This window comes from Rhinichthys klamathensis, unplaced genomic scaffold (assembly GCF_029890125.1).
Source record: "Rhinichthys klamathensis goyatoka isolate OS25496 unplaced genomic scaffold, OSU_Roscu_1.1 h1tg000254l_1, whole genome shotgun sequence".
Classification (NCBI taxonomy): domain Eukaryota; kingdom Metazoa; phylum Chordata; class Actinopteri; order Cypriniformes; family Leuciscidae; genus Rhinichthys; species Rhinichthys klamathensis.
This window is the reverse complement of record NW_026606776.1, coordinates 3132162-3146593: the sequence shown is the minus strand read 5'-3', so window position 1 is coordinate 3146593 and position 14432 is coordinate 3132162. Positions and strand designations below refer to the sequence as shown.

The 14432-nt window shown below is 37.5% G+C and overlaps 1 protein-coding gene across 3 annotated transcripts in view; it reads left to right on the top strand.

Moving 5' to 3' along the window:
* Positions 1-4437: 4437 nt before the first annotated feature.
* The window catches only part of scn1lab (sodium channel, voltage-gated, type I like, alpha b), a 57683-nt gene continuing 47688 nt past the window's right edge, over positions 4438-14432 (top strand). For 2 of the 3 annotated variants that reach the window (XM_056266788.1, XM_056266787.1), the window contains exons 1-5: positions 4438-4699; positions 9866-10188; positions 10367-10485; positions 12055-12144; positions 13999-14127. In XM_056266788.1, coding sequence (XP_056122763.1) covers positions 9919-10188; positions 10367-10485; positions 12055-12144; positions 13999-14127 — 608 coding nt within the window. In that variant the 5' untranslated portion in view covers positions 4438-4699; positions 9866-9918. Of the gene's footprint in view, positions 4700-5423; positions 5864-9865; positions 10189-10366; positions 10486-12054; positions 12145-13998; positions 14128-14432 lie in introns of those variants that run through there. The other variant, XM_056266789.1, reaches the window with a different exon arrangement.

The window sequence follows — 14432 nt, the reverse complement described above, 5'->3', positions numbered from 1 at the left end:
ACAGAGAAAATGTAAGAATATGAAATAAAATCAATAAATCAAAAAAATAAGGGGGAGACATTGTAACTTATCTCAGACATGTCTGCTCTTGAACATGAAAGGCCTCTATTTTACCCTTAAATACTGCATTAATTGAAAATAATGTAAAATATTAGATTTTTTTATTTTTTTAATAGCAAGAAATGGATCATAATACCATAAAATTAGCTCAAAATACAAAATATTATTAAACAAAATTATATAACATTGATTTTACTCGTGGTTGGGGGGTGTTACATTTCAGGGGTTCTGTCACATTCGACTGCGAAGACCACAAGTGTGACCCCCAAATGAGGAGCACCAGAGAGTTAATTGTTTGAGCTGTGTGAGAGAAAGTTGGTATTTGGGCATGAATGGATCAAGCTACATGTGTTTACGTGTACACTAGTTAACACTAGGGCACTGGGAATCTTCAAGAACTTCTGGCGGCTAATCACATGAGGGATGAGTAATCAGATTATTGTGGATGTCTGTTCTCTCAGCGTGTGTAAAGTCTCAGCTGCAGAAGCTGATTCATTTCAACACTTGTTTGCTCAGCAGGGCCACACAGACGTGTAGGGAATTTAGTTCTATCATACATAGGTAAAATGTTTTGTTTGTTTATTTTGTAAGCACCAAAGGGGTTTCTCCACAGCCCTGAAAAACAGGGTCAAGGACTCATCACAGTAATTATGTAACATGTATGCTAAAAAAATGCTCTAGTCATTTAAAGGACTGTGGTTTGGCACACACACACACACACACACACAGCGAAATGCACAAATATAGCCTTGTGTGTAGATGTGTTTACATTTCATGTTGATAACATGACCTTATTCCCCTTGCAGCAGGTCACAATGCCATCTCTCAGTAGACTGTTTATTTCGCACATCCTCTGACCAGCGGCCAGCTCCACAAAGAAAAGTCAGACCTTGAATCTTTTCTCATGTGTCTGTTTGCATTTCAGTCCATGTGCATAGTCTGGCATCTGAACAGATATTCATGAACTTGTGTGTGTGTGTGTTCAGTGTCAGAGGGGTGAGTTGAGATATTCAGCATGCCCATTCTAATGAAGGCATGCACTGCCACACTTTAGTGCTAATGTAACTGTCTAGTGTGTGTAGATTGGGACTAGCCTAATTATATTTTAGGGTATTTGATTTCTTAGCATATAGAGCTCATTTTAATCTAACAAAAATATGATGCTGTAGGAACAGTATTTGAAGAATTTCAAATACAAGTCAGTCTGCAGTTACAGCACTTAATTTTTTATAGTCATTTAAGGGTGTTTCTTTAACTTTGAGCAATTTTATGTCCAAGCATAAACTGACAGTAAAAAACTGGCATCTGATGTGATTATAAAAAAACTGTGACAGTGTTTCCGGTATTATGGGATGCCTGTATATATTTTACAATGTAACCATACTTTTCATAAAGTGATGTTAGTATAATTATTTTAAGAACTTTTCATTGAAATTTTACTTAGGGAAATATGGTTGTAGTGTGCTGCCCTTTAAGGACGTTGATTCTGTGGGCTCAGGTTGCAGGTGGAAGAGGCACAGCCACAGGTAGAAAAAAAACAACATGTTGTGCTCATATGCAAACTTTCTAACGTCTTCCTATAACAATTACAGATAAAAAATATAATCTAAAACGATATTCCCAGCGTGGTGAGTAATAGTTTGTTGTTATAAGTATATTGATAAATCACTAGATTGCTATTTGCAATTAGCGCCTAAACGCCATATGCTAGGCTATTGTTTATTATGTTTGGTTAGACATTTACAGTTTAAATTGCCTATTGAAATATTCATGCAATGTGTGTTGTATTTAGTTGTTAAACAAAGTTTAATACGTCTCGTTTTTGTAATACAGCGACTGGATCCTGGTTGTGGTTTGCTATTGGTCAATTTCCTTTGAGTGACAGGTTGTCCGGCCCTCGCGCCAGTAAAAACGTCATCAGAGAAGTGAAGAGATGTGGCTGCATTAAATAATGTTTGATATGCATTGATAAATCATTTAAAATAAACACTACGATATTCTATAAAATGAGGATGATCAATTTTGATTTCATGTTGTTGACTTTAAAATGACATCACAGAATAGGCCTATCAAACAGCAAAATTTACAAAAATCCCACAGAACCAAAGGTCATTTTAAAATAACCAACACTTTAAAACTTTAAACGTTGATCTAAATGTCAATTTCTAAATGCTTTCATGATACATCGTTTGATTAGTCGACACTGGCTGAGGAATGGGACCTTTCACTGAACGTATCGGTTTGGTTTGTTCATCCGTTCGACAGGGGTAAACACTTGTGTCACAGCAGCTGCTCCTTTGAGAGAGTTCAGCCGTGTTCTGTCCGCTCGGCGGACTGGTGATCCTTCAGTTCGCCCCATGCCTCGATGACAACCCGCGGGCGAGAGCGCTTAATGAGGGAAGCTCAGTGAATGTCAAAACCAGCGCGATGCGTCATGCATCACAACGAGCCCTGCGGAGGCGCGACGCGGAGCAGTGCGGTAATGCACTGTTCTTTTCTGAGTGTTTATTTTTACGACTGAGACCATAGGAATTTACCAGTGCATCCATCCATACTAAAAATTGAATGAACAAGAAGAGAATCGGATAAGTTTCTTAGCAATGAAAGCTCATGTGATAGGGAAGGTGTCATACGAAGCGCCACCATTCCCCTCTGTCGCCACCAGGGGGCGCAGGCGTATTGTCGGGAGCAGCGTGCCTCTCCCATGCCTCAGGTCAGGTGAAGTGTACGCCAGCAAGCTCTTTCAAGCATGGATAAAGATTATTAATTTTGACCGTGTCTGGTGAATTCGAGGATTTGAGGAATAAACAACCTCAGTCCCTATGTAACACAATAATGTGAACCTGTAAAGTCCTGGATATTTGAAAGTGAATGTAGTGATAGGCTGAGAAATGTACAAATAATCTTTTAATATTGTCTAAAGCTTTTTGTCCCTAGAGAGAACATAGTTTTTTCCTTCTTGTGTGGTTCATTTAAATGTGGTACATTGTTTTATAGTACTTTTAGGGTAATTTAGAAAAAACAACAATGAAATCAAGTCATGTTATGTCAGGAGTGCTCCGGTCCTTCTCTACTGCTACTCTCCCTCATTCACACTCTGGACTACATTTCCCAGCATCCCTCCTGGTTCTCACCTGCGCAGCCATCACCCGAATATGTCACTGAGCATTACTTTCATCACCTCACTGATAAAAGCACACACCTCGAATACACACATTGTCTGGTTTTGTTTGAGCAAAAAATATTGTTGGTTTAAAAAAAAAAGGTTACAAAAAAGTACCCTGGTTGCCTTAAAATTTGGAGTTCATTGAAATGAAAAATGTAAGTTAATACAATGAGGGATATATCAACAGAAACTCGAAATATTATGTTATCTGAACCACATAAATGATAGGTTCAGTCCTGATTACCAATGTGAGTGTAAGATACCTGCTAACTTGCCACTACCCAGACGAGGTGTGCAGTGCGATCCATCTTTCCATCCCGCTGTCACACACCCTGCTAAAGACAAAGACTGTGATTCATTCTGTGGTCACGTGCTTAATCTCAGTCCTCACCTGTTTGATCTGCTTCTGCACAATAAACATCACTGTTAACATTTATCTGCTTGTCCTCTCTGAGTCTGGGTATTGTTACAGTTTATTAGTTATTTGCATCGAATCGTGAGACAAACATATTCTGAATGCATAATAATTACATACAGAATACACAGACACAATATAAAATATAAAAAGTGTAAAAGTATACAGAAGATACAGATTTAGATAATAGAAGGTTCATTATAAAGCTTTTGTAATATCTGCAAAGGATTTGAATTATCATCAGTGCTTAAAAGTCACGTCTTACCAAAACCTTTTTAGCATTTTTACTTAAGCAATTCAAACAAAAAGTAGCATCTTTGAATAAAAGTAAATTAGACTATTGGACAGTTGTGCTGACATTTCAAGCAAAGAAATCCCAGGGAATGTCAGGGTTAGTTATCACACTTTTAATCCAGTGAATATTTGCAGGGTAGGCTATTTATTAAATCAATTTATGCATAGGCACATAAAAGGCTTGTACTGTTGCTTTTCTCACCGTTATTGGCCAAGAAAAAAGATACAGTTGAAAGAAAACACGTTGACCTTCTGTAACAACATGCCCCAACTTGCCATTTAAAAACCTATTTTCAGCGAAATTTAAACAAGACAAAAGGGTGAAACATAAAGCATTTCAAGAAACAACAATAATGTGAAAAGTAATGTACAAAAATGAAAAGTAAACCGCTTCACATAGGTAGATATTTGACCTCTGTGCAACCTCCGTGTGTTCGTAATAGTCGTCGACCGTGGCCTCACGTGCAGGTTCTGGCTCGAGCTGTGCATTGAGTCTGGAGTCGAGTCGTGAGGCTCGCGCACGCGTCACTCCCACCACCCAAGCCACCGATAACCGGAAGCGACTATCAGCCGTGATATTTGGGGAGACAAACGACAGCTGAGAGCGCCTTTCAATGGATAAAAACATCGCCTCATCTTTTCAATCTGTTTGACAACAACCGCGTTTTAGTGGGAGGAAAAACACAATAGAAGGAACTAACGGCAAAACCGAAGTCATTGGAACCCACTGTCATCCAGGTTCGAGCCTGACAGGCATCGCTATGGTAAGTAAAAGATCAATTCAGAAACGTCTAGAAAGGCCTGGCAAATAATAATCATATTTTGCCTTACAAATCAGTATACAATTGCGAGAAGGATCGTGTAAATGTTAATGTATGGCTGTTGTAAATAGACCTATAGGCTATTACCTCACAAAAATACAGTTGGTGATTAGGACTTAATGTTCTTAATGTTCAGAAGAAGAATATGACGAGTCATTCATTTAAAGGTCACCCTCTGGCTGATCTACATCAGTGGGATTTTGATTAAATGGCGTGAAACAAAAAAATTAATCGTATCCATATAAAGATCATAGAGGATGAGGATATGTTTGCGCTGTAATTGGGATCATCCAGGCACATATAAGGAGTTTTAACGGGATTTGGATCTGTGGCATTATCGCTCTTAGCCATATCAGAGGTTTTACAGGGGATTTGTGAATGTAGGAAAACTGGACAGATGTTTGGGTTTCTGTCCGCTGGTTGCCTATGGAGATGATGATGGTGCTGCTGAATTTGGCTGATCTATCAAAATTAGGGAGATGCTGCTTGAGCGAAGGACTGCAGGTGTCTGTTTAAAGCTTAATAGAATAATAACTCTTGTTTTGAGGATTTCACAAGTCTTGGCATTTCCACAAAACGCATTAATTAAATTGATAATGATTGTCATTGAAAAGAGGAGCAAACGCGACCCCCTCCTTCCCTCAGATTTCCACACCCACCCACAGTCGCACACTGGCTGTACACGAGAAGGGGGTGAAAAACACAATCCGAAAACACCATTATGGGCCAATTTTGCGGTGTTAATGCGAACCTTTATGCCTCCGAAACTCGTTTACGTTGGAGGCATTTTTGATCAGTGAAAAAAGGCACACCCAGAAACGGTTTCTCTGTCGCCTAGACACCGTTTAACCCTTTGGGTGGGTTCCTCGTTACGTGGAATCACATCAATCTCGGTTCTTCAGTCAGGGTCGGAAATGTAGATCTGTTGTAGCCCCAGGCGGGGTTTATTTTTTTACATAAAGATCTAGAAATGGCCGTGTAAATGGTAGCCTACGTAACAGTAATGTTTGGGTGGACCTCGAGCCTGTGGAATGGAAGTAAACGGAGACGTCAACATGGCGACAGCTGCTTCGCCCCTGCGCTCGAGATGAATCCTCATCTATAAAGGTAGGGCCTTCAAGCTCACCTTGAGCTTCTGTCACCATTCAGGACAAAAATGTACATCAACTTTCGATTAAAACCTTTGTTTATTGTGGTTCTTGAGAGGTACACAGTTTGACTTGTTGAAACACATAAGCTATACGAAAATTCTAAAATGAATGCCAGTCCATTTTGAACGTTTCTTGCGGTTTGCATTTTTTAGACATTTATTTTGTATCAATCAGTGAATTCCAAACGAACAACCCATTCATTAAAACAGACCGAAAACTCTTAGAAATGAGTTTTCGATCTTTTCAATTTTTAATTTGCATTTTAATGGCTTGTATAATGCCGGAGGAAATGTGCTATTATTAAACCCCCGAATCACCCGTGTTCAATACGTAAGAGTCAAACTGTCATTAAGAATAGCACGCGAATATGACGGCGGTGGAGGGAGCGCGTGGCGGATGACCTGAACTGAGCCCAAGGCGGAAGCGCGCGCACCTGTGTTTCAGCACCATGGAGAGCAGCTGTGGCGAATCCCTATTATCCACGACGAAGCAGAACCATTTTAACGCACAGTTGAGGAAAAAGTGGCACAGGCTTGACTAGAAATCAGCAACACAGCCTAGTATGCACTAACGGCTTCGTTAGGACATGTCACGTGTTGGTGTTTTGTTTGAGTTTAGTGTGAGGTAGTGTGGAAGGTCACTTTCCCCCCCATCTGTCAGAAATCATACATACAGTCTTTATAATACATACAGTGTCTAAACATGTATGCATGACTGTCATGGTTTGAGGGGAAATTCTGACACACAGAGTTGGCCTGGAATATTTTAATCCACCTTGTCCGTGACATTCTGTCAAGATCTTTCAGTATCTTAACTGGAGTATATCATGCAGGATCCACTGAGGTGACATATTTTAAACTGATGTTCATTGGTAGTCACCCATGTTTCTTTATTATGATGCAACATGTAACTTTATTATGATACCACCAGAGGAGCTTCCTAAATTTCTCAGTGTTTGTTTTTTGACAGCTCATCAAAATCGTGAGTAGTAGTAGTTTATCCAGGAGTGCCTACTGTATACTTAAATTGTGCCAATCTCCTCTCTGAGGTTTGCTTTGACCCTGGAGACAGGGCTGGGAGTAATGGCACTCCAGAGAGTTGGCTCATTTTTGGAGGGGGGTTAAATAAGTGGATCATTGGATGAGTGCTTGGGTGGGTGGACACATGGGTGAGGGAGTTGTTTTTTACTTTGTCCTCAGAGGGAACGGGCTGAACTGGCTGGGTGACGGTAGGGAGAGAGTGAGACAACTCACAGTGCTCACTCACGCACGCAAACAATTGCTTGACGAATATTAGTCACAGTTGCAAACTGAAATCTGGCCCAGAGTAGGCGAGGGCACCCTGGAATATTGTTTTGACTAGAAAACATTGTCAGCGGGAGTTCGGCACAGAAAAATAGCACCTTTCAAATGCAGACAACTCAAACTTGCAGCAAGAGACTAAATCTATGCTTTTACTGATTTTATTAGTATACCTTCGTTCGTAAGTATTGCTTTATTTGAGGTATGCTTCATATTCCAGGCATGTCATTTTCAAGCAGATTTGTATAATGATGTTTGTTCTCAAATTTCTCAAACAGTTTTTTCACCTTGCTTTTTAGTGTGGTATTATTTGTGCAAAAGGGAAGAAGGCATAGCATATTTTATTTGGTCACAGTATAATAAATGTCATGCATTTTATCTCTGTTTTCATCTTCATTCATTAAAAGTGCATGATCTACATGATCTGGTGAGCTAAAAGATTTTTAGTGCTTCTGATTTTTTAGTTTGCTTGGTCAAATGTATTTATTGCAACTACTACTACTATGCCTTTCTAGTTGGATGAGGACTCAGAGGTTTGCATTGTGGGTGGTTTGGAGCAGTGTCAACTGTTTTTTGTGTGAAAGAAATCATAGTTCTAGAAAATTCTAGAAACTACTATTGCATATTAAATAAAACAATTAATGTTTTATATATGTTTTTTTTTTACTGTCAACTGAAATTATTCACTGCTAAAACTCCTAAAATGGTATTGTCTAAAAAAAGGAAGAATGTAGCCTGTGCATTTAGATTTAGAAAAGTATAGATGCAAATGGGGATGCAGTTATGGCATCTTTAACATGGTTTTGAAACTTTAACAAGAATCTAGGCTTCATTTTTCAGAGTTGTCTTAAATCCACCATTTCCAATAACAAAAAAAAAGATGAATAATTCTAAATTGTTGGGGGGCATTATGAATTTCATAATCCATTTTAGACAGCCAGATGCATTTTGGATTCCAATGTGAGTTATGTAACATGTGTGTTACACAGTTAATAAATGTACTTAAAATGTAAGGGGAAAAAAAGGAAATTTAAACTATGCAGTGTAGGAAATTCAATTCATACAGTCGGTAAATTATACAGTACAGTTTAGTGGTCATTATAAAACAATATTTGACCGAGGAATTCTGTGACTGACCAGTCAGAATCAATAACTTCAGATAGCCGTGTAATAAAATGTGGGTTCTTTCACTAGCGATATTATTATGTGCTCTATCATTCAAAAGTTTGGGGTCAGTAAGACTTTTAAAATGTTTTTGGAAGAAGTCTCTTATGCTCACAAAGGCCGCATTTATTTGATCAAAAATACAGCAAAAAGAGTAATTTTCTGAAATAGTATTACAATTTAAAATAACTGTTTTAATATATTTGAATATGTAACTTATTCCTGTGGTGGCAAAGCTGAAATTGTCAGGATTCAGCAAAAGAACTGTCACAGTCATTACTGTCACTTTTGATAAATTTAATGCGTTCTTGCTTAATTCGCTTTTGTTAGATTGGATGGATTCTCTACGTCAGAAATGTCAAATCCGACCACGGACGCCGAGATCTGGTCAAAAGATTTCCGTTTTGTCTGGTGTCCAAAACCAGTAAAAGACCTGTTAACAGAAAGTCTTGTCTGGGACCCCAAAACTTTGATACCCTGGTACCCCAAAGAGTTTGACTGAGAAAGCCAGAGAAGAGCTGAAGCAGGAGACAAAGTGATGATAATAAAATAGCAATAAAAATAGCAGTTTATTGAATAATGATGTTAAAAACCTTGAAACGGGAGAGATTCTCTTATATCCTCGTGAAGAAAAAAATCCACACAATCATAAGATTAAACAACAATAGAAAAGAAATATAAAAACTTAAAATTATAAATAATAATAATAAAATGATTAAATTATAAATGTAAATCAAATGATAATAATATGAATAATTGATTAAATGATAAATGGTATAATTCAACTATATAAAAACAAAGAAAATAATACACAACATAAATGTATGGTCGCATAGGTTGTTACTTAGAATCCTTAGATCATTTATTTAAAAAAATTTTTTTTTTACTGACCCCAAACTTGTGATTAGTAGTCATCTCTCTTTCTCTCCCTCTTGCTTTCTCCGTCTCTATACCTCTTTCTTCTTTTTATCCCCCATATCTTACATATATGTCACTATTCTCTGAGCCAGTGAATCTTGATGGGTAGGGGGGATTCATAGGGGTCATGAAGCCCCTGGGACTGTAGCTGATTTGATCTGAGTACATGCCCAGTTTGGCGCTCACAGGTCTGGCCACAGCACTCAGGGCAGAACGCCAGACCGGCTATTTATGCCTGGTGACCCGCAGGCATTGCTGCTCTACTGTAACATGCAGAGCTGGTACAACCATCCAATTCTGTAAATGCACGCACACGCACGCACACACACACACGCAAGCTGCATCTAATGTCACTGCTTGAATATTAACGGCCTCTTTATTGGTAATAATTCTGAAATCTTCTTTCGAGTCTCCAGTGTGATGCTGATTGTTATGTAAATAAATTGACGTTGGTTAATTTCATATTTTAACCTGCCACAGGGATGATTCATATTCATATTTTAACCTGACTCATTGGAATGATCAATCTCCTCTCGCAGAAACTGTGTATTGAACGTGTGATTTCCTTCCTTCAGCTCCCAGAGTGACCGGAGATTAGCTGGTGCAGCTACCAGAGCAGGATGTCAATATGGCTGCTCAGCTGCTCGTTCCACCCGGACCTGACAGCTTCCGGCCCTTCGTGCCCGAGTCTCTCGCTGCTATCGAGCGCCGCATCGCAGAGGAGGCGGCCCAACGGCCCAAAGTCGAGAGGCGGCCTGATGATGATGACGAAAACGGGCCCAAACCCAACAGCGATTTGGAGGCGGGGAAATCCCTGCCCTTTATCTACGGAGACATTCCACCCAAAATGGTGTCCGTCCCGCTGGAGGACCTGGACAACTACTACAGCAACCAAAAAGTATGTGAAGGAAGATTTTTTTAAAATAGCTTTTGGTTGCTTGTTATTTACATTTAGATTGTCAACAGGACTTGAGTCTGGTGTCAGAACAGTCATTCTCTGTAGTTATATAACAGATTTGAAAAGAGATTGTCACAGAATGTGCACTGTAACCACAATCCGTTTTTCTCTGCTTCAGACCTTTATAGTATTGAATCGTGGGAAGGCTATATTCCGCTTTAATGCTACGCCGGCCTTGTATATTTTGAGCCCTTTCAATCCATTGAGGAGAATCTCCATCAAGGTCCTGGTGCATTCATATCCTTTTTTAGCTGAATGGATGTATGTAAGCATCTAAACAGGTTATAGATAACTATGACAACTACCGTGCATTAGCTTCCACATCAGCGGATGAGATCATTTCGTTTATTCTAAACACACATTACAGATATGTTGTCTGCTGCTTTACATGCTCGAGCTCTGGTGTCTGGTGAATTCTGATTGGCACAATTGTCAGCTGGAAAAAAATCATTCTGAAAATAAATATTATCGTTTTTCTTTGCCTTTATCATTATAGTTGTGGTGTGGACTCTGGTATTCTTTTATATTTAGAAAGATTTTTAGAACTTTTTCTTTATGGTTATCTTTATAATTATTGTTCCTGGTGTGAACAGGGCTTAAGTCTTGTAAAGCCAGACTGTCACGTGTAGGCTGTTTTGGTTTCGTGTTCTCTGTGTTTTGTTCCTGTTTTGCCTGTCTGATTTGCGAGTTCATTTCCATGGTTCTTAATTAGTTACAGTAACACCTGTTCTGTTTCAGTTAATCATCCCCTGTGTATTTAAGCCCTCAGTTTACTGTGTTCCATCGTCTGGTCTCGTCAGTGTGTAACGTGGTTGTGGATTCTTGCTCCTGGGTTTTCTTGTGAAATTTATTAAAAGACTGTTTATTTTTTATTCTTATTCTTTTGTCTTCGTGCATTCATAACAGCCACAGTATGTGACAGAAAACAAAACCAAAACGGTCTACACGTGACTCAGAGTTTTTATTGTGACATCTCGCTTAGAAGGGACCAACATCTGACAATCTGACCAACATGTAAAGGGAACAAGCTAAATTTGTTTTGTTTTTACCTATACAGTTTAAAAGTTTGGGCTCAGTGAAATTTTATGTTTTTTTAAAAATGTCTCTTATTCTCATTTATTAGAATAGACTGCATTTATTCGATTTTTAAATAAAAAAAACTGTAAAAACAGTAATTTCGTGAAATATTTTTACAATTTAAAATAACAGTTTTATTTTTTAATATACATTACAATGTAATTTATTCATGTGTTGGCAAAGCTGAATTTTCAGCATCATTACTCCAGTCTTCAGTGTCACATGATCCTTCAGAAATTATTATAATATGCTGATTTACTGCTCAAGAAACAATTCTTATTATTATCAATGTTGAAAACAGCTGCTTAAAATTTCTTTGGAAACTGATACAATTTTTCCCCAAAGATTCTTTGATTAATAGATCAAACAATTGATGTATTTTGTGACAATTTAAAAGTATTTCAAAGTATTTACTGTCACTTTAGCTGAATTTAATGCATCCTTGCCGAACGGAAGTATGAATTTTGTAAAAACTGAAACCTTTTGAGTGATATGTACATACCGCAGAATAGAGAGTTCTGCTTCTGTACATTTATTTTGTTTACTACTAAGTGCCTCGAACATAACTTTTGATATCTTTCAAATATTTGGCAAACTTTGGCAAATCCAGTGATTCGTTTTTTCCCATAGGCATTAAACCTTGTGGCTATGTCATTTGAGGCTGAGATTTGGTTGGTTGGTTGTATTTGTGTGTGTTTTCTTTGTGTATATTCCTTGACCTCTGCTTACGCTGTTCAGTTTTGTGATCATGTGCACAATCTTGACCAACTGCGCCTTCATGACCCTCAGCAATCCCCCGGACTGGGCCAAGAACGTAGAGTAAGTCACATCTTGTGCATAGATTTAAGAAAGTTTTACAGCCTAACCTGATTAACATTTGTTAAGAACCCCAATAGATCAAAATGGTAGTTTTGTGGATTTTTGTCCATTTATGTTAGCATTTGGACCTTCTCTGCCCTAGTGTACTCCTAAATGTCGACAACATTATCAGTATTCTGGAGCAATCAACTAAACATATTGATGCTCTTCTATGCACTTGTATGGGCAGATATTTGTTCAATAAAATGATCTGAAGGATGTGTCATATCCCCCTAATTTATATATATATTAAATACCAGCTGTTTCTGACTAACAATGGAAAAGAAAACTTTTTAAGTTTTCTAAAGACTTGAAATATAATATATATTCCAAGTTTTCTAAAGCCATACAATAACTTGTGACTGAAAGTGACTGAAAATAGAAAAATAAAATAAAGTCATTATTCACTGGTAATCTTCTTCTCTAGTGAGTTGTTGACTCAAGAACTGCTGTGACAAGATCATTGAGTCAGTGAGTTGAATTTTTCGAACGAATCTCATGGTAAAATTTTTCACTTAACCAGTTTTTGAGTTATACTCATTAAATCAAACATCCATCTGATAATGAAAGTTGATTACGGAATGTAATAATAATTTATGTGTATTGTTACATCGTATCGCTGCTACAACAAAACGCGAAGAATGCGAGATTGAGGAAACAAATGTTAAATTAAGAAAAATCATGCTACCAAATTTGGATTTCTGATTTATTATCCATTAATGTGTGCATCAATTTTTAATAAAGATTATTTTTGTTTTCATCCCCATGCAGTTGCGATATATTATGCAAATACAGGAATATAGACTCCATAGCATATGGTGAATATACACTGTGCTGTAACTTGCCTTTTTTTATGGGTTATGTAATAGATAATGTGCAATCAGCAACAAAATAAACCCTGACAGTGTGCAACAATATTACAGTAATACATGCTACAATATTACAAAACAGTTTCTTAAATGTTCAAGATTCTTGTCTTCTAAAACATCATTAAAATCAGCAATAAAGTTTCATTGCACTATAAAACTCTGAAAATATAACTGGATTAGATAAGTAGATTGCTTAATGTTTTAAATTATGAAAATTATAAATGAGGAGAACCAAGGTTAACGCATTCTAAATTCACCATTCTAAACGCGCAGCTCAGGTTAAAATTAAAAGTTCATCTTTTAAAAAACATGCATTTTTCCTTGCATTTTTTTCCCCACTGACCTGTGTTTCTCGCTTTTAACCGCAAAAATGTGTTTTGTGTGCATGAACCCTTATGTTTTTAATGTTCTTAATTCTCTTCTTAAAGGGATAGTTCACCCAAAAAAAATTATTTTGTCATTACTTACCCTCAATTTGAGGGTAAGTAAATTATGACAAATTTGACATTTTTGGGTGAACTATCCCTTTAAGGCAAATTCAGACTGAACCAACAGACGGCAACAGAGACTTTGTCGGGTTTTGTCAGATCTGTATGTTACCCGTGTCGGCGTTGGTCAGCACTTTTGACTGAACACGTTAATTCTGCGTTTGTCGGGTCTTGAAACGTCTGAGAAATGACATACTGTAATCTGGCTGGCATCTGTCGGTGCAGTGTGAATTGGCCTTTAGACATTTCTCTTTTTTGTTTCATGAAAAAAGTTCTAAGAGTAGTAAAAATCTTTATCAGTATTTCTTGGCCCAATGGAAATTTGTCAACACAGAAAATAAAATAGCATTTGACAAATCATTACATGGGGTCTTTAACATTTAATTGTTTTAATTTCATACTGTAGTTCTTACTTTTTTTGGAGCTATGTTGGTGAAGTTTTGTTTTTGTGCATTCAGGTACACGTTCACAGGGATCTACACCTTCGAGTCCCTGATTAAGATCCTGGCACGGGGCTTCTGCGTGGGGAAGTTCACTTTCCTGCGAGACCCCTGGAACTGGCTGGATTTCAGTGTCATTATGATGGCGTGAGTATTTCTGAGGACAGCTGATGCATATTATTTTGTATCAGAGCTGCACGATTCTGGATAAATTGGAAATCTAATTAAAATAGAGATCACGATTCAGCCATGATTTTGAATCGACAACCAAACAAAATATCAAGTAATTTACCAGAGGTTCTGACAAAATGTTAATCGCTGCACTCTATTTAAAAAATATCTAAGTTATAAGCAAATTAATTTGAATGAATTATTTATTGTTTTAAAAAAATTATTTTGAATGAATGATTCAATGACTCTTCACTTGTTTAATTACTGGATGAATCAGCATT